Raw genomic sequence first — 20474 nt, forward strand, 5'->3', positions numbered from 1 at the left:
GCAAAGTAGGCTTCCATGGCGGCGATGACCTCCTATTTCAAATTAAATTTCTGCCGGGAGAGTGCCACTTTTAAGTTTAGAAACAAAAAGAAGTCACACGGGGCCAAACCTAGAGAATATGGTGGATGGGGCAACAGTTCGTACCCCAATTCGACCAATTTTGCCATGGTAACGGCGCAGGTATAAGCCGGGCCGTTGTCATGGTAAAAGATCACTTTTACTTCTCTAAATGGGGTCGTTTTTTTGCAATTCGGCGTCGAATCGGTCCAAGAATTGTGAATACCCTTTGTGAATCCCAGAAAATAGTTATTACCTTCTCGGCCGATAGGCAGTCCTTACCTACTTTGAAACATGTTCGCTGAGTGCCGCCACTGTTTTGACTGTTTTTTGATCCCTGCTGTGTACCAATGGGTGTGTACCATCATGTTTCATCAGTAGTTACGAAACGACGTAGAAACTCCTTCGGATTACGTTTAAATAGCGTCAAACACTGCTATGAAGTAGTCTCACGGTTAAACTTGTTGTCCGAAGTGAGTAAACGCGGCGGTCATTGCGCCGACAGCTTTATCATGCCCAAAAATGCAAGCAGGATATGATATACACGATCTTTTGAGATGCTCAATGTCCCAGTTATCTCGCGTACCGTCAGTTGGCGGTCTCCCAATATGAGATCATGGATTTTTCGCACGTTATCCTCCCTGGTAGCCGATTTCGAGGCACCTTGGCGTGGCTCATCAAAAACCGACGTGCACGTTGAAACTCGTTAAACTAATTGTTGAGGGTTGTCATTCAAAGGAAAAGATTTACCGTACACAGCATCTAAGCATTCTTTGATTTCGCTGCATGATTTCACTTGCAAAAACAAGAATCGAATCACGAGTCCGATTTTACTGAAATTTTGGCAATAGCCGTCCACGAGAACGATAATAGATTTCTCTTGAAATAGTGGCACCATCAAGCGGTGAGGCTAATTAGTTATCAGATCACCTACGTATAATACCAAAAAATATTACATATAGTGTGAAATAAAAATAAAAAACAAAAATCTGTACACCGGAAAGCAAATTTGCTGAAATCAACTAAATGGTAGGTGAATCCAGGACTAAAAAAGTTTGACGCAGTCTTAGAAACAATAAAAATGTGGAAAGACTATTGACAATATTTAATTAGAACAAAGGTGAGAGCTTAGAGATTAGACAAGACATACAAAATACACAATGTATGACTATAAGACACACTAGGAAAGATATCGAAATAGAAAGAGATGTGATACAAAGCCTTAAACAGTACGAATAAGTCTAAGTCACCCTAAATAAGAATGTAAAGGATGGTAAAGATATTAGAACGAAAGTGGAGAGTATAAGTATCAGTCAGTCTTCTTTTACCATTTTTTTAATTACCGTGGCATCTCTAATAAATTCGGCGTAAGTTAACCGCCTCCCGAGCTCTTTAAACCCTTTAAAACCACTTTAATCCTACGCAAATTAGCTCCTAACCCCATTAAGGAACTAGTTCTTGCTCATGACAAAACTCCCAGAAAATGAATCTTCTTCTGAAACCTTAAGAAAATGCCTTCTTGACATATCTGTTACAAGCTTAAAAACAGTTATATCTTTTTCCTGCAAACGACGTAGTTGATGTTCAAAAAATGTCTTTTAAGATATATTGCTTCGATATACTGTTTTAGGGACACTACTGCTTCTTACATTAATATAGGCATATATCTGAATATTTTTTAGAATCTCCAAAAATTGAAAAATGATTGGATTTCAAGTATAAAAAAAATAATTAAATTTTGAATGGAAGCCCTTGCATACAGTCGTCGTTCTTTGTAGAGACGTACTATTCTCGGCCAACATGATAGGTGGAAATTTGACGTGTTTTTATCACAAAACTGTTCACTTCTTTTTAAAAAAGTTTCATGGGTTTTTCACAAATATCTTCAACGGCCTTCAGTTTACGTGATTTGTTGAGTTTTTGACGGTTTGCCGTTTCCAGACTGCTGCTGTCATGGTTGTGCTCACCACCAAAGTCGAGCACTGTGTACGGTGCAAGTTTCCGCACCGTACGACTTACATCCACGGTGTGCACACTATGTACACTGCCATGGCTTTAATTCTCCCGACAATAACTTGTGGAAATTATATTTAAAACTTTTCACAGGTAGCATGAACTTTTCCCGCTCGTTTAAAACGGAAACTATCAGAAAATAATTGTGCAGTAAGTTTGCGGCGAAGGGGTATGCGAATTTAAAGAATGATACAAAAATCAAGTTTCTAGTTATCGGTGAGGGAGATACGGTCCATATGCACCCTCCATATTTTCATGCTTTTTGTTGTTCACCTTGTTTCGTTGATTTTGTCGAATACAGTCTGGTTCCACTATACATGTATGTGTATTTTTCTTATCATCCTTATGTTTTTTTATCTTAAATGGAATTTGGCTTTTGAATAGAAACATAATTTATTTATACTGTTAATAAAATCTGTTGGCTGTATCATTTCCTTATAGAATTATATTCCATGCAACCGTTTATAATCCCAACTTTAAATATCTTCTTCCGGTTTTCCTCCAACTTCAAGATCTTCAGTTTAATCTTAATTTATTTGCAAAAAGTATTTTGTCTAAATACATTTTGATCATCTAGTTGTAAATGTTAAGTTATCCTAACTCATCGCTATTATTATCTCATCTGCAAACAAGGTATACAAATATTATTCTCTGATTTCAATTACCATTTTTAAATACTTTTTCTCTACACCTGAGGAGATAGTCAATCTACCTACTTTAAACACTGATGGTCGGTTTCACAAAGTAAAGCTATTTTATTTGTGGTTAAGAGACTACCAGTCAGTGATTAACCTAAAATATACGCTTGACAATGCAAGATCAACAGTTTGTGGTTAACCTACAAAATTTTTATCCTGAAGTTATGATGCTAGTTTAGAACTTGGCCAGAATGTTCTAACCTAATTTCGAATTTCCTTTTGTTTGAAAATAAATTAAGATAAAACTGAAGATCTCGAAGTTGGACGGTCTTACTTAAAGTTGGGATTATAAACGGTTGCAAGGAATATCATTCTATAAGGAAATGATACAGCCAGAAGATATTATTAAAAAAAGGATAAATAAATGATATATCTATTTAAAAGCTAAATTCCGTATTGTTGTGAATTGTCTCCTTTCTACAACAAAAGAAGCGGGCCAGACGTTAGAACTAGCTAAGTATATAGACTTGGCCATTGTAGAAGTTAGCCATTTACAGCAATCTCATCTTCTGATTCATCCAAGACCTCTCTAAAGATGTTTTCAGAGTATATGTTAAATAATGCCGGTGACAACATGAAACCCTGTCTAACTCCTTTTTTGACTGTGAAGATCTCGGATAGTTCATTTTCTAATCGTACTGTTACTTTTTGTTGAAGACATTATAAGTTTGATATCAGTCTTATATCCTTACCATCGAGTCCTGATGTTTTTAGGATATCGATTAGTTTCCCCATGTGGGATTTTATCAAATGCTTTCTCGAAATCAATGAAACATGCATACACATCGCAGTTAACATCCCTGGCTCTCTGTATTAGAACTTGCAAACTAAAAAGTGCTTCCCTCGTTCTGAGTCCTGCTCTGAATCCAAAATGAACTTCACTCAGATGTTCTTCTAATTTGGTGTATATGCGCGAGTGAATGATAGTAAGGGTTATTTTAAGTACATGGCTCATCAAACTAATTAATCTTCTGTTGTTCACATTTTCTAGCGTTTGGCTTTTTAGGAAGTGGAATGAATATTGATAGTAGCCAGTCTCGTAGATACCTAATGTTGAATAGTTTCATAAGAGCTGTGATTTGGTGTGCCTTTAATAGCTTTAAAATTTCACCATGCACCTCATCAAGTACTGGTGATTTCCCATCTTTAATCCGCTTAATGGCCATAGTTACTTCTTCGTTTGTTATTTCTAGGCCGTAGGATTTGTTTATTTTAGTTGGATTTCGTGCTGCATCTTCGAATAATTCTTGCATATATTCTTTCTTCAATGTTTGCGTTGTATTGTTTCAACTTCCGTATATTTCTCCCTCAGTCATGCTTCTTTTGCTCCCTTTATCTTCTTTATTATAGTCTTATGCAACTTTTTGTATTCGTTGTCATTTCTACATTTTAATTTTCTTCGCTCTTCCATAATCTGCAATATTTTATCTATCGTCCATTCTTGCTTCTTTTCTCTTTTTGATTTTAGATTTTCATGCGCAATTGCGGTAACAGATGTCTCCATTTCGTTCCACTGTTCTTCTATGCCTCTAGTAGTGTCTTCAACTATTTTCACAAAATTCTTATTAATCTTTGTTTTTACTTTTTTCTGGGTGTCATTTGCTTTTAGTAGTCTTATATCTATCTTAGGCCTCATTTTCTTATGAATTATTTTGAGTCGTATGTTGACATTTGCAACCAATAGACCATGATCTGAGAAGATATCTGCGCCTGGATATGTTTTTGCTGAGGTGATAAAATTTCTAAACCTTTTGTTTATGTTGATAAAGTCAATTTGGTGTCTTATCATTTTCCCCGGGGTATCACAGGGTGCTCTCCATGTATAAAGTCTTCTTGGATGTAATTTAAAAAATGTATTCGTTACAACTATATCCGTCTCTTGGCAGAATTGGATTAGTCTATTTCGTTTCTTATGCTAAGACCATATGACCCCACGACATTCTCGACTGTACCTTGTCCTATTTTGGCATTGAAATCGACCATAATAATAGTAAGTTTATGTTTTTTAGTCAGTTTTAGAGGGTCTTCTAGAGTCTGATAGAAATTTTCTATTCCTTCTTCAGTGGATTCAGATGTCGGTGCGTAGACCTGAATGGTGTTTATATTAGAGGGATTTGAGTTAATTTTCAATAGCACAACTTTGTCTGATATGGGCCTAAATCTTATTACTGCTTTAACTATTTCCTTTTTTACTATTATCGCTAAGCCATTTCTGTTTCTTGTTGTGTCGTCTGCAGAATAATGGATATGGCGTTCATCTATAATTCTTATTCCAGAATTTGGCCGTCGAACTTCTCTGCATCCTAAAATATCTATGTTCAGGCGAGCCATTTCTTGAATAGTATTTGCTGCTTTGCCTGCTTGGTACATGCTTCGAATGTTTCACGTACCGATCCTTTTGGGACATTATTGGCTGATCGGGAGATTCTTAGCACCCTCTCCCCACTTAAGGGGTGCCCGGAACTGAGGACCATTTGTTTTGGATTTTCAGCCATTGTGGTGTCCTGGGGATATCCTTACGGATCTTTAATGTGGTAATCATCCTGTGGCTTTCCACATCTCTTGAAGTCAATTTCTTAGCTCCAGGGTAATGAAGTGCCCTACCACATGTCAGTTTTTCACCCATAGCTGTTGACCAACAAATGGGGGATAACTTTTACCGGTAATCGTTCGGTTACTTTGCAGTATCACAACCGGTTAAATCATAATTACCGCCTTTGATTATTCAGTATCAGCCCGATAGGGAGATTTTTCTCTACCACTCCAATCCTGTAATGACATAGCTGCTGCCCTATTATGCCACGCTCTCAGTTGATCCGCGGATATTTATTTGGCAAAGACTTATTCACACCTGTCCCACATATCTGTAGGGTGTTCCCTATTAGCCATCGGAACGCGCCGTGTTGAGGTTGAGAACTACCCTCCTCCGAGGAGTGTGTTTTCCAAGAAGTACTGAATAGTTCCTACTCAATTCAGAACCCCTCCTTCTTGGAAACTACATCGGCACGGTGTATTAGGGATATGTTAAGATGTTAATACGAATTATAGCCAAAAAAACAACATAGAAATAGCAAGAAAACTACACTTACATATATAGTGGAACCAAACTGTATTCCACGAAATTAACGAAACCAGGTAAACTCAAAAAAGCATGGAAATATGGAGGTTATGTATGAACTGTCTCCCCCTCGCAGGTAATTAGAAACTGTATTTTCCCATCATTCTTTAAATTCATATACCCTTCGCCGCAAACTTATTGCAAATTAATTTGCTGATAGTTTTGCGTCTTGCTTGTACCTAATCATATTGTCATAGAAGATGCAAAGAAATTTTAAAGTTATTGTCTGGAGAATTGAAGCGATGTGCGACAGAGAAAAGTGACTCAGAGCAGTCCCTGTATCTCTTTCTAATTAGCCAGGTTTGTCTACCACGTGACCTAAATTACCAATGAGAAGGTCACGTGGTGGATAAACCCGATCTATTAGAAAGAGATGCAGGGACTGCTTTGCGTCAGTTTTCTCTGTCGCACTGGTGGAACGCGACTGTATTGCAGTGCTGAGTCTATTTGTATTTATAAGTTTTTTTGTGTTTTTTTACTTTTATTTTCCCTTTCCATGTATGTACAAAAATCAGTTAGTATTAGAATTAAACTGTATTTTTAAAGTTCAAATATAAATTTAGTACTCAGCACGACTGTAAATTGTTACTAGGTTATGTTTTGGCGTGACAAGACTTTTAGTGAATGGGTTTTAACATTTTTAGATGTGAATCAAACTTTAAAATTCTCAAAAACAAATAACAAATTACAAAGTATCACACCTACTGTACCTAACTCTTTTATGTAAAGTAGTAGTATGGTAAAATCAAATCCAATTATTTTGTTTATATAAACAGATATAAATACCTGTCTTTAATTTATCGTTTATTCAATACCAAGAAAGAAGCAAGTAAACAAACATAGTCATTATCTGCAGACCATAATTCGTATTTAAAATCTTTGAATAAAAGTAAATAGACAGTGTTACTTTAATAATTGTTGTTATAATATTTCTCGTCAATGTTGATTTTATTTATGAAATATATTTTTAATGAGCAATTTAGTTTTATAAGAGAAGTAATTATTCTAAGATGTTTGCAAACATACAATCATTATTAAGCGAAGTGTCGGAGGCACATGTGGGTGTATGATTTAACCAGAGTAGTTTTAAACAGTATGATCCAATTCTAACAATTAAAGGCACGTACATACATGCAAAAAAACTTCGTATTTTAACACCATCGTTCATTAAATTAACGTAGAAATACTTACTATTAGGTTTTCTCTTATGATGGTCTGATGAGAGCGAAAATGGTCCCAAATTTTAATTCAATTGGAACATTTAAATTTTTATGCGATGTCCTTTATCGTCCCAATTAACATATATATTCCTAGCATCCATTAGTTAATGCCATATATAAAGCAACAAACTGTCTCACTTCTTCAGGAAGAAACTTCTTCTGATGTGCCTATCCGTTACGAATGTTGGCGATCATCATGGCAATCTTTATCTTATCTGCAGCAGCGCAGAAAAGCTGCACAGATGTTGTATTGAACCAGATTCTGAGGTTCTTTAACCAAGATGTTCTTCTTCTTCTTTCTGGACCTCGTTTTCCAAATATTTTTCCTTGCAGGATGGCTTGAAGGAGAGCATATCTGGATTCATTTCGCATAATATGTCCGAAGAAATGTAACTTTCGAGATTTGATGGTGGTCAGTACCTCTCGGTTCTTATTCATTATTCTGAGGACCTCTTCATTTGCGACTCGGTCAGCCTACGGGATCTTAAGCATTCTCCGATATAGCCACATCTCAAATGTTTCCAGTTTTGGTTAGTCCAAAAGCGTTAGTGTAGCATGCTGATAGAATTTACTATTTATTAATGACCTGATAAGGTTTTTCTTGAAATTTTATTGTTGTCAGTCGTAGGAAGACGGGGCAGAGACCGATCACAAATTAGGTTGTTATATGAAGTTGTGACCGATTTAAGAGTGAGCATTTGGAATCAGAAGATGGCAACAGATCGACAGAAATCGAACAGACTGGCGACGAATACTGGAGCCGGTCAGGATCCAGAAAGGATTGTCGACCCAAAGATGATGATGGTGATGACAGTACCCTAAATGAACCCTATTAAATATCTTGTGTCATCTAAAATTTGTCTTAGTTTATGAGATCTCTGGTTCTGGGTCATATATTTATAGATCATTATTTTATAAAAATAATACTTGCTGACTAGGTTAGTTTTGCTAGAATTAATTACTTCGCACAGGCACAATTAAAAAAATCTTCTTTTTAAGGTGCCTTCTCTATTACTGAAGGTTGGCTATAACTACAGCAAATTGCTCTCTATCTTGAGCTGTTCTTAGTATCGAATGTGTGTCAATGCCTGTCCAGTCTCTTACATTCTTCAACCAGGAGCATTTTCTTCTTCCTGGACCTCTTCTTCCTTCCACTTTCCCTTCCATTATAAGTCGTAGAAGCTATATTTTTCTCGTCTGTAAATATATCCTAGATAACTCGTTTTTCTGTTTTGTACAATATTTGGGAGTTCTCTCTCAGTACCCATTCTTCTTAGCACCTCGTTGTTGGTCACGTACTCTATCCAAGAGATCTTCAGCATCATTCGAAAAACCCACATCTCAAAGGCTTCTATACGCCTCATACTTGTATTTTCGAGAGTACATGTTTCCATTCCGTATAGTAATATGGAGTAAATAAACGTTTTTACAAATTGGTATCGGATATCCAACGATAACGTAGAGTTTATTAGGAATTTTTTCATTCTCTCAAATGCGGACCTAGCATATTCTATACGAGCACGTATTTCGACCTCGTGGTCAAGGTCGTTTGTTATCCAGCAACTAAGATACTGGAATCTTTGTACTGGTTCTATATGTTTGTTATAGATAAAAAAAATAGTTTCTCGAAATTGTATATTTCCGCCGGAAAAAAATATTTATGAAAAATCCTAGATGTACATCTGGAACAAACATTAGAAATAATGAAAGCATGGCCAATATTTAATGGTTAGACAACAATCCTGTTACTATTTTCTCAATATATCATGCTAACCAAAAAGCAGCTAAATGTATAGGGAGATAGTCAAAATCTAAAAAGGAATAAGAGTTATTGCATAGACCTGAGATAGTAAATAACTAGAGACAGTTTATATGTAGAGTAGACCTCGTAAACAGAATGTTCAGCCTGTCCACAAACACGTTAAAAAAAGAAGACAAATTGTTTCTCCATCCATCCAGATGTCGGTATAAAAGGAAAAATTGTAAACATAAAACTTCCTCAACTGAGATCATTTAAATTAGAAATCGGAGAAAACATCACTTTAAATACTACTTCATCTCTTGATGTTGAATATTGTAGTAGGTAACTATGAAAACTGAAAAACGTAAAATAAAAAAGGAGGTATTGAAATTTAGCCAAAATCAACTGAGCTTATTACAAAGCTAAATATTTACTGGAATATATTCACATAAGAAGGGTCTAAATTTCGTCAAATCAATTACAAAAACATGGTGGGGTGCAGATGTGGAAACTTCTTTGCTTCTCTTCCGATCTTATATTAGATCAATTATCGATTATGGATGCATATTATATGGTTTAGCAAGTAAACATATTTTGAAAACAATAGATGTGTTTCAAAACGCAGCATTGCGTATTTGTTTGGGTGCCATGAAATCGACGCCTATTAATGCTCTACATGTGGAAGCTCTAGAAAATCCCTTGGGTTATAGAAGAGAATACCTCAGTCAAAAGTTTGTTATTAATATACAAAATCGTAACACTACTCTCTACTCAAATATCAGAAAACTGAACGAAGAAGATTTAACTAATCGATATTGGAGACTTAAGAACTCACCTCCACTTTGTGAGGCTTTTAGAAGCCTGACAAATTTTGATTATGACTTTAAATCATCATTATGACTGTTAGCTCGAATATTTTGAGGTCCTGTTTATCTAGTCTGTCAGACTCTTTAGTTATTTATACGGATGCCTCAAAGTCTATTGTTGGTACTGGGTGTGCTTTCTACATTCCATCAACTAATACAGAAAAACTTTGTCGACTAAATCCTAGTTTTTCAATCTTTAGTGCTGAAGCTGTAGCAATATATAAAGCTTTAAGATATTTTGAAAACACTCAGAATACATCTGTTACAATAGTATTTGACTCATTGTCTGTTATGTTAGCCATTAAAACTTTAAATTTTCCTAGTAATAACTCAAATATAGGTATATGTCTTTCAAATTAAAAAACTTGTTTATGACCTTTATAAAATCAGAAGAGTTGTTCATTTTTTGTGGGTTAAAGCACATATAGGTCTTAAATACAACGAACATGTTGACATATTAGCTAAAAAGGCCATTGATACCGGAACGCAAGCTGATCACGAAATCTGTAGACAAGACGCATTAACAATAATTTAAAAATAATATCAATAGTAAATGGAAACAATCTTGGCATATATATAGTACGCAGTCTTCCTCGCAATATGCTTCTATACAGCCTTTAATCCCAAGTGATTACTGGTTTAAAAATTATTCTGTTCCACGAAGGTATATTCGCTCCGTGCGTGACCATGGTAGAGGTACTTTAAAACGATGCCAGCGTGTGTAGCGGCGAAGTATGACAAAATTGGCCCTACCTTTTTACGCATAAATTTTATCAAAAATGTGTGCAAATACATATTGCGTATTTAATTGTGCTAATAATAGCAAAAATAGTAAGTGTAGTTTTTATAGGTTCCCAAAGATTACATATAAATTAGTGAAAAGAAAAAGATGGATTCGTGCTATGAATATGAAAAAGTAAATATCACATAACATTACATTTATTTTGTACATAAACTAAAAAAATATAATTAAAAAGTTAATTATTAATAATTGTCAATTCGCATGTATTTAATAATGTCAAACATATGTCATATGTTTAACCTGAAAATTGGTAGGTCCAAAACTGTCAGATGAAGGCGGTAGGTGTCGCGTCAGTCACGCACGGAGCGAATAACATCCATAATTAGAATAAAATTTGGACACGCCTGCTATCCTAGTCATCTGTCCAAACTAAAAATCGTAAATTCAAATTTATGTCCAGACTGTCAAAAAGAAGGTGATTTATATAATAAAAAATTTAGTCAACATCAAAATTTTTCCTCCGTACAATATGTGCTATCTGCTATCTCTAAATATAAGAGTTGTAAATGAATGTTTGATGGAATTTATTTGCAAAAGTAAGCTTAATATTTTACTGTAATTAGAATCCGAACCTCTGTTTTACCCCATTTGTTATTACCTTTTATCCGTGACCCAATCTAGTTTGTCTTAAAAGCAATGTCTTGATGGGTCCCTAGACGAGAAACCTTATCCCTAATAATAATTTTAATGCTTAAAATTTGTAATGCTACTTAAGTTTTAAATTTATATTATCTTTTTATTCTTTCTAGGTAGAAAATTTTCATGTTGTGACTGGCTGTATGGCACTTGCCTATGCCATTAAAACAAAAAAAAAATATACTCACATATACTAATACGGAAGAGTGTGCAGTTTTGTATTCTATTTAAAAGTTTTGTTGTACTATCTGTACCGTTTAAATTGTATGTGTACAAAAATAATAATCTAAATTATAAGGTTAGTAAAATAGGAATATAATAGTCGGTTCGCTAATCCCAGTCCGAACTGTCTAGTGAATTTAGTAATTATTTTTTTGCGAAGTTAGTTACTTTTTGACAGACTATAAACCTTTGTGCAATAGTGTTACGAACATGCATTCTACGTAGCCCATATAACGGTTGCAGGCCGGGACGAGGATGATCTGTCCTTCTAGAAGCGACGGGAACTGTCGACCGCTGGAGAGTTCTACCCGACAAGAAAACGAATTAGAGGTGGACTACGCCAGAATATTCTAGTACATAATAACTTTTATATATAAGCATGCCTTCTATAAGTTAAGTTTAGTAGATATTTTCGTGCTGTAAACTTATAAATAAATATATTTATATAAATTCGAACCACTCGTTTTATTTAATTTGGCTACATTATTAAGAATATTTGTAACTGTAACATTTACATAATTCGATAAATATATTTTAATGATTAACTTACCTCAACAGGGTTTCATTCGGCAAATAATTTTAAAAAATGGTAGGTATTTTGAATAAACCTTTGTGCAATTGGATTACCTTTATTAACTTTTAAAAAACATTTATCATATTTATTAAGGAAAAACTTGCCAACGCATTAGCTGATGGAACAAGTGGAAAACTTTGACTATCCATAATAAGAAAATTCAAAATAGAAATAACTAATTAACTACATAGAACTAACAAAGAATAAAACAAAAATAAAACAATAAAACCATATTAACTAAAATAAACAATGCGAATAATATAAATATTTACTCTTCTTCTTCTTCTTCTAATGGCGCTACAACCCTTTGTGAGTCTTGGCCGGCTTAACAATGTTCTTCCATTCTGCCCTGTCGGATACTTTCCTTCGCCACTGCCTGATGTGCATGGTTTTAAGATCCCTCTCTACGTCGTCTATCCATCTTTTACGGGCCTTCCTCTTGTTCTGTTTCCTTGGGGCTTCCATCTCTGGACTACTTATACAGCTCGATTATCTGGCATTCTTTCTAGGTGACCAAGCCTGTTTAGTCTTTGTGACTTTACAAATCTGGCAATATCTGCGCTCTGCATTAGTTCATCCAGCTCGTGGTTCATTTTAATTCTCCACGAACCATCGCTGTATTGGGTTGGTCCAAATATCTTCCTTAGTATTTTGCGCTCAAATATTCTCAGTTGATTTTCATCAGTGGTTGAGAGGGTCCACGTTTCACATTATAATTACTGTTTTGTAGATTCTCAGCTTAGACTCACGATTCAGTAACTTACTTTTCATTAAGTCTTTGTATGCATAAAAGCACTTATTACCGCTAAGAATCCGTGCTTGTATTTCTTGACTGATGTTGTTGTTGTCATTTATTATTGAGCCTAGGTAGGGAAAAGTGGAGGCATATTTGTAGGTATGGTTGTTTACTTTCAGATTCTCATGTTCATTCGATTTTGTGCACTCCATATATTTTGTTTTGCTTTCATTTATATATAGACCAACCGTAGCAGCTTCTGGTTTCAGTTCTATAACTGTTTCGCTTAATACCCTTTTGTTGCGACTTATTATGGCAACATCATCCGCATATGCACATATTTGCATTGATCTTGTATTAATACAGCCGTTTATATCCAGTTTATAAATATTTACTACAATATATTAAATTATAACACCTCAAACATTATATTTTAAATATACAGGGAAAATTTTATGGGTTTAGTATATACACTTCCACTAATTAGAATAATTCTTCTTTTTTCAATGGAAAATGTCTACAATAGTAAGTATATTAATTTGAGCTATTAATCGGAAAGGTGGGAATTTTTATGTTGTAGGTTTCCGACTATGAATCTGTCAAAATATTCCAGAGCTAAGCGAATGGACCTTACATAATTCCTCTTTTTTAAGTTCACATTGTTGTAACAATAACAAAAACTAATGTCATCTATGCATTCCGTTAAAAAATTACTTTCAATATTGTTTTTAATTTTTTTTCAATAAAACATATTAATTTTAGCACTGTTAACGTGGCCTCAATACGCCACTGGTCCGAGTAACACATCTGCAATACAATAGATCGATATATTTCCCCAATGTCACATCAGTCTTTATTTGGTTGTATAATTGCAAGCTTTATTAAAACATTCCATGGAAACATCCTTTCTCGTGCGAAAAAAGAAAAGAACAAAACGCCGACATACATTATCTATCACTACAATGGCGGAAGTGATCAATAAAAAAGATCAAGCAAAGAACCTAACAGCCGATTGACACGTCTACAGACAAATTAAACAGCATTTTACTGATCGATCAATTAGATCTGACAAAGAGTTTCTCATGTAAATTGTAAATCCTTCGGTAATAGTAGAAAATTGATAAATTGATTGCATGCTTCGTGCACTCTGTGCTATATTATTACGACTGATCATTTACATGTTTTCTGAATAGAATTAAAGGTTTTTCAAGGTATTTTTTCTTAAATTACTATTTTTATATATACATTTAACACATATCAGTAAAATTCTGGTAACTTTTTATATACTTACTATTATATACAACTAAACAAGGTAACAACCTCGCTTTAAATAAATACTATTCTTCATTCCTTTTTTAAGACGTATACTTATGTAGTATTATTTAGTATTTTATTTGTCCTTATCCTATCATTTTTTGAACATAGGTGTAAGGGTGAAATCTGGGTAAAACAGAAATCTTGATTTAACCGAAATAAAATTTTGAAATTCTTGAGCTCACTCTAATTTTGGAATACATCGATACTACCATATTATTTATTAAAATACACAATTTCTAGTTTTTCCACTCCACTTTATTTACTTAATAAAATGGTCTTGACCATTTTAACATTTTCTGCGTTGGAAACGCACATCTAGTCATTTCAATTCGGCACCTTATTTCCATATCTGGATCCAGCTGTTAATTAAATCCAGATACTTTTGCAATATTCATATCTCTGTACTACTACGCATAAGATTAATAAAATGCTTAAATATCGTGTTTATATGGTATTGAGCCACAATTAATTGTAATTAAAATAACATTTTTGTAATTTTCATTACCATTAAAGTCACACTATTGTGTTTGTTTCTGTAGTATTTGTATGTGCTTAAACGTTTGTGTGTGAATGAGCGTTCGTGTATTGTGTTTGTGTGTTACATTTGTATTGTGTATGATTGAGGATGATGATGATGACCAATAAGGTCAACAGCATCAGGATGTAGAAAGCAAGAAGAAACTACTGCATTAAAGATCCTTTATGGATGCCTAATCTGGCATCGCGGTTTTAAAGTTTTTAATATTTACAAAAATACCACTATGACTGTTAAGATACACCATACACGATAAAACCCAACAATAGACGGCGAAAAGCTTAACCATATCCGTTTCGCAGATGACATTGTCTTTATCACAGATAATTTAGGAGAAGCCACAGATATGTTAAATGAATTGGACTTTGCATGTTCGAAGGTGGACCTCAGATTGAACTTAACTAAAACTAAGTTTATGACAAATATGGTCCCCAATAACCATTTAACTATTCAAGACAAAGTGGTAGAACTGGTGGAGAAATATGCGTATTTTGGGTCATGAAACAAGAATCACCGCGGATAACCAAACATGCGAAATCAAAAGACAAATTACTTTAGCATGGGCAGCCTTTCGAAAATTGCGAGACACACTTCGAGCCAACATACCAATTAGCCTCAAAAGAAAAGTATTTGACCAATGCGTATTACCGGTCATGACCTATTTGACGTAAACTATGACTCTAACCAAGACTACGGCTTTGAAATTGAGACTGGCACAGAGACGAATGGAACGGTCTATGTTGAGAGTGACGTTGCGGGACAGAATAAGCGAATATTTTTCGAATGTATAGCGAAAATGCACGACTCACGATGGACGAGCAAAATTACAAATTGGAGGCCAAGAGCCGACAAACGTAGTAGAGGAAGACCACCTACACGTTGGGCTGACGACATCAGGCTTATCACCAAACATTGGCAACAAAAAGCTCAAAATCGTAAAGAATGGAGAAGTTTAAAGGAGGCCTATGTCCAGCAGTGGACATGACAAATGAAGGCTGGATGATGGCAAGTAAAAAGTAAGATGGTGCGAAGAATCTCCGGACTTACTATAAGAAAAAAATCGATAATAATTGGAACATTGAGTATTGGAACATATATACTAAGAGTAGGAACGGTCCATAACGTAATTTAACTAGTAGGACTACTATTGAAATAATATAAATGAACGAACTAACAATATAACGTCACATTTATCAAAAACACTCAACAAAAAAATAAGGCTGTCTATTTTTAAAATTCATGTGAACCTTATTTTACAAATGGCCTCGTATATTATTTTATTTTATAGTCCTAATTAAATTTCTATAAAACCAAACGTTTAATTATATTTTTTCCTTTTCAGAACTCGCAGACAAATTTTTCATGTTTGGGTCGCACAACTGGATACTATGCAGATGTTGATAAAGGATGTCAGGTAAATGAGACTCCATTTTATACTTAACATATTGATTTTTGTTACTTTTAATAGAAATTATTAAATGTTTAAAATTAAATTAGATTACATAATTATAAATTACTTCAGTCAAGCAAACAATTTTATTGAACGTATTGAACGACTCATCAAGTAAAAGATTAAAACACTCAATACCTGATTTTGCATATTTAGCAAGTCCCTTCGAAGCAGGTAAATGGGTTACTAAGTTATAAGCTCTGGTTCTGACGTTAACATTAGGTGTTTCTTTTCTCCATTTCGTTTTTTTGTCCTTTCCCACAAACCACTTATTTATTTGTTTAATATCACTCTCATCATCTGTGATGTAACTATACTCTTGTTTCGATACAAAATCATGATTGCTTTCATTTATATTTTCTTCTTCAGGATTTTACGTTTCATCTTCACTATCCACTGCCTCACTATCTTCACTTTCGAGTTCGTCACACCAGTGCATCCAAACAGATGGATCCGTGGATATTTCAACACGCCTCCTCGTTTCTTGGGACATTATAATACTCAAATTTCCTGCAAAAGATAGATTCGAATAGAAAATCAAAAATTATAAATTAAAATAAAAAATAGATACAATTTAGTAGAGGTACTCCTTGAAAATTTTAAAACCAAAATTACTTTTCCTGTTTTTTGCAATGTTAATTTTCCTATTTTTCTGTAAAAAAAAACAAATTTTATGGTAATAGAGAATTCACCAGAACATAAAAAATACTTACGTGATTAGGCGCACGGGCTACAATTGTAGCCCAGACGTAAAAATTCACTAATATCTTTGCGTATCCAACAAACTCTCAGCAAGTAGTGATTCCCAGCCAGAGTCCTTTTCGTCCTCCTAAAATTTAACAAGCTTCTCAAAAAAATAGTTGGGATATCCCCCACTCAAAAATGACAACTTGCCTAAAAGAACGCCAAGCTGTTTCCATCTTTAGGTAGATACCCAAATATAGAAAGGTAAGTAACGGGACTCTTGTCTTTGGAACCGTGAGAAGCGATAGAACCTTTTGAATTAGGTTCTTTCAGAGAGATACTATAAAGAGCTTTTACGACTTTGTTTACCAAAGTTATTTAAAAGGACCAGCCTGAATAGTCGGTATGTTCCAATAAAATTTAACAAGGGTGACAGAGCCCACCCGCATCTCGATTTGCGGATACGGCCATGGGTGTATCAGCAACAGGGGTAAAGGGTTTAAAAATTATTTAATATTTTAATTTAAAAAAAAAATATAAAAAATGTTACAAATTCCGAAAACATTCTGTGATGTAGCCCGATAGGGTGTTTTAATTATATACCTTTTATAAAGGAGTTTAAAATCATTTTTTTATGATACATGGTATACAGCCAGCTACAGGAACTTAGTTTTCTTGTGGATTTGTTTTTGTTATATTTGGTAATCCTCATTATCGTGAAGAGATTGTGCATTATGTGACATAAAAGATAAGAGGTGTTTAGTTATGTTTTTATGAAATTTGCTTCGAATATTAACCGGATATTGAGGAATATAATGTATTTGTTGAGATGCATGTTGTTGTTCGTATAGCACTTGTTCTAATTAAAAAATACTTTACTGGTTTTTTCTTGTTTGGAATATGAACATTTATTAGAATAGCTATGATGAACTTAAATATTTAAAATATTAAACTGTATTGAAAATTTATAAAACAAAATGTAATGTAACTTAATAGCTTCTAATATCTTATATTTCTACTATTCTACCACTTCCTACCGCATCTATACTACTGCTTTATTACTACATTTCTATCGAGTTCTTCCGTTATTTCGCTCTCCTCTCCCTCTTTTCTCTCTCATGTTATCCTGGCGTACAAACAAAATATGCTCAGTAGTACTTTATTTTTTCTGTTCTATATTCTGAATATGTTCTCACGACGCGAGGTATAGATTTAACAATTTCACTTAAAACTTTTAAAATTTATATATAAATAATATATGTTTAGGTTTACCATATGTGCGACGGTCTTGGAAGACAATTCAGCTATACTTGCCCAAATGCCACACTATTTCAACAACGGATGTTGATTTGTGATCATTGGTATATGGTGAACTGCAGCAGAGCCACTGAAGATTACAGCGCCAATCTTCTCATAGGTCAGAGAAACCGAAAATTTTTGGAAGACTCAGAAACGTTGCACATTTTAAGAACTCCTCGTCCCGATTTGCTTGTTGCACCATCGAACAGAACAGAATATAATATAGTATACCGGTAAGTACTTTTAGATATTTTTTATTTCTTGATATCGCAGTGGATCTGGCAAAACGTTCTATCTACAGTCACACTTACTTACGTTATAGTAGACGATAAAAACTATATTGCAGGAAAATGGAGTTTTATTGAAAGTCGGCATGTTAAACCAAAGCTGTCTATCATTTTTCTGATGTAAATATGAAATAAGTAAGTAATACTGACGGTTTTGATGATTTTATTGGCAGATATGAGTTATAATAACTAGTATATCGATTTCAAACAGGCGTTTGATGGAGTAGATCGACAAAAGATGTTAAAGCAACTATCTATGTTAGGGATACCCAATAAGTTGGTTAAACTTATACGAATGACTCTGAAGGGTTCCAAAGCTATGGTAAAAATAGATGGAGATATGACGCAGGCCTTTGATATTTACACTTTTTAATCTAACTTTAGAAGCTGTTGTTAGAAAACTGGATATAAACGGCTGTATTAATACAAGATCTATGCAAATATGCGCATATGCGGATGATGTTGCCATAATAAGCCGCAACAAAAGTGTATTAAGCGAAAAAGTTATAGAACTGAAACGAGAAGCTGCTACGTTTGGTCTATATATAAATGAAAGCAAAACAAAATATATGGAGTGCACAAAATCGAATGAACATGAGAATCTGAAGGTAGACAACCATACCTACAAATATGCCTCCACTTTTCCTTACCAAGGCTCAATAATAAATGACAACAACAACATCAGTCAAGAAATACAAGCACGGATTCTTAGCGGTAATAAGTGCTTTTATGCATACAAAGACTTAATGAAAAGTAAGTTACTGAATCGTGAGTCTAAGCTGAGAATCTACAAAACAGTAATTAGACCAGTGGTCACATATGGATGTGAAACGTGGACCCTCTCAACCACTGATGAAAATCAACTGAGAATATTTGAGCGCAAAATACTAAGGAAGATATTTGGAACAACCCAATGCAGCGATGGTTCGTGGAGAATTAAAATGAATCACGAGCTGGATGAACTAATGCAGAGCGCAGATATTGTCAGATTTGTAAAGTCACAAAGACTAAACTGGCTTGGTCACCTAGAAAGAATGCCAGATAATCGAGCTGTAAAAGTAGTCCAGAGATGGAAGCCCCAAGGAAACAGAACAAGAGGAAGGCCCCGTAAAAGATGGATAGACGACGTAGAGAGGGATCTTAAAACCATGAACATCAGGCAATGGCGAAGGAAAGTATCCGACAGGGCAGAATGGAAGAACATTGTTAAGCAGGCCAAGACTCACAAAGGGTTGTAGCGCCATTAGAAGAAGAAGAAGAAGAGGAGTTATAATAATTTGCTGCTTCGTCTAAGCTATTAAAAGAAAATAAAGCAAACTTTTAAAGAATAATTACATAAATGGTTTTCACTGAAGTACAATATTAGTGCAAAATATTGTCATAAAAATAGTGTTTACCTTTGGGGATGATGACAGATTTTATTTCTTGGAGATACTACTTATAAACATGAATTGCAGTGATTTTTTTGTTGCTAATCAAAAGAATGTTACAATTTGGGATTACTAATCATAAAAAACAAAAAATAAAAAAAAACCCTTTTGGTTTTTTCAAAAATTGTAGTATCACTAGTGATACTTTGGGTCTGGACTGACAATAAAAAAATTAATATTCACTTATCGTTTTATTGATGAAATTTAGTAAAACAATTTCTATTGACACTACAACATAAAAAAACCTTGCACCGGGCACATTTGACAAACTTCACATTTTGATCTTAATTTTTGGCTTTCATTAACGAATTTTCGGAGGTGTTTAGCGTCTTTTGACCTTAAGAGTTTATCGGGGATTGGTGCAGTCTTTCTTCTTTTTCTGGTTACATTTTCATTTTGTTCGTCACTTTCGTGGGTTCATTTCTGTTCTTGGAGTACAAGAGCGACCTAGCAAGCGAAAACTTAAATGACAGGTAATCTTGAATATGTTTTTGGGAGTTTCTGCAGCTAAACAATCTTTCTTGTATTGTAGCCAACTAGCTGCAGCACAAAAATCAATAAAGGCGTAAATACATCGTCCATTTATTTGTTCTACTGCTCATAGGGTACTTTGACATAATCCTATCCAGCAAATCTACTCCGCCCATGCTTTCGTTGTAGTGCTTAATCACTGCTGGATGATTTATTTTTATGTATTTTTTATCTTTTACTGACCAGCGCCTACACAATCCCAAGGGTTCAGCTCCAAATGCTGATTTTGTAACAGTTATTTTGTTGTCTTTTTTAACG

General features: G+C 34.3%; 1 protein-coding gene across 2 annotated transcripts in view; it reads left to right on the forward strand.

The window, feature by feature from the left end:
* Positions 1-20474, forward strand: part of js (jiangshi) — a 200977-nt gene that overhangs the window by 149944 nt on the left and 30559 nt on the right. For both annotated transcript variants that reach the window (XM_072535088.1, XM_072535089.1), the window contains exons 2-3: positions 15878-15949; positions 17936-18201. In XM_072535088.1, coding sequence (XP_072391189.1) covers positions 15878-15949; positions 17936-18201 — 338 coding nt within the window. The remainder of the gene's footprint in view (positions 1-15877; positions 15950-17935; positions 18202-20474) is intronic.

This window comes from Diabrotica undecimpunctata, chromosome 6, assembly GCF_040954645.1.
Source record: "Diabrotica undecimpunctata isolate CICGRU chromosome 6, icDiaUnde3, whole genome shotgun sequence".
Taxonomy (NCBI): Eukaryota; Metazoa; Arthropoda; class Insecta; order Coleoptera; family Chrysomelidae; genus Diabrotica; species Diabrotica undecimpunctata.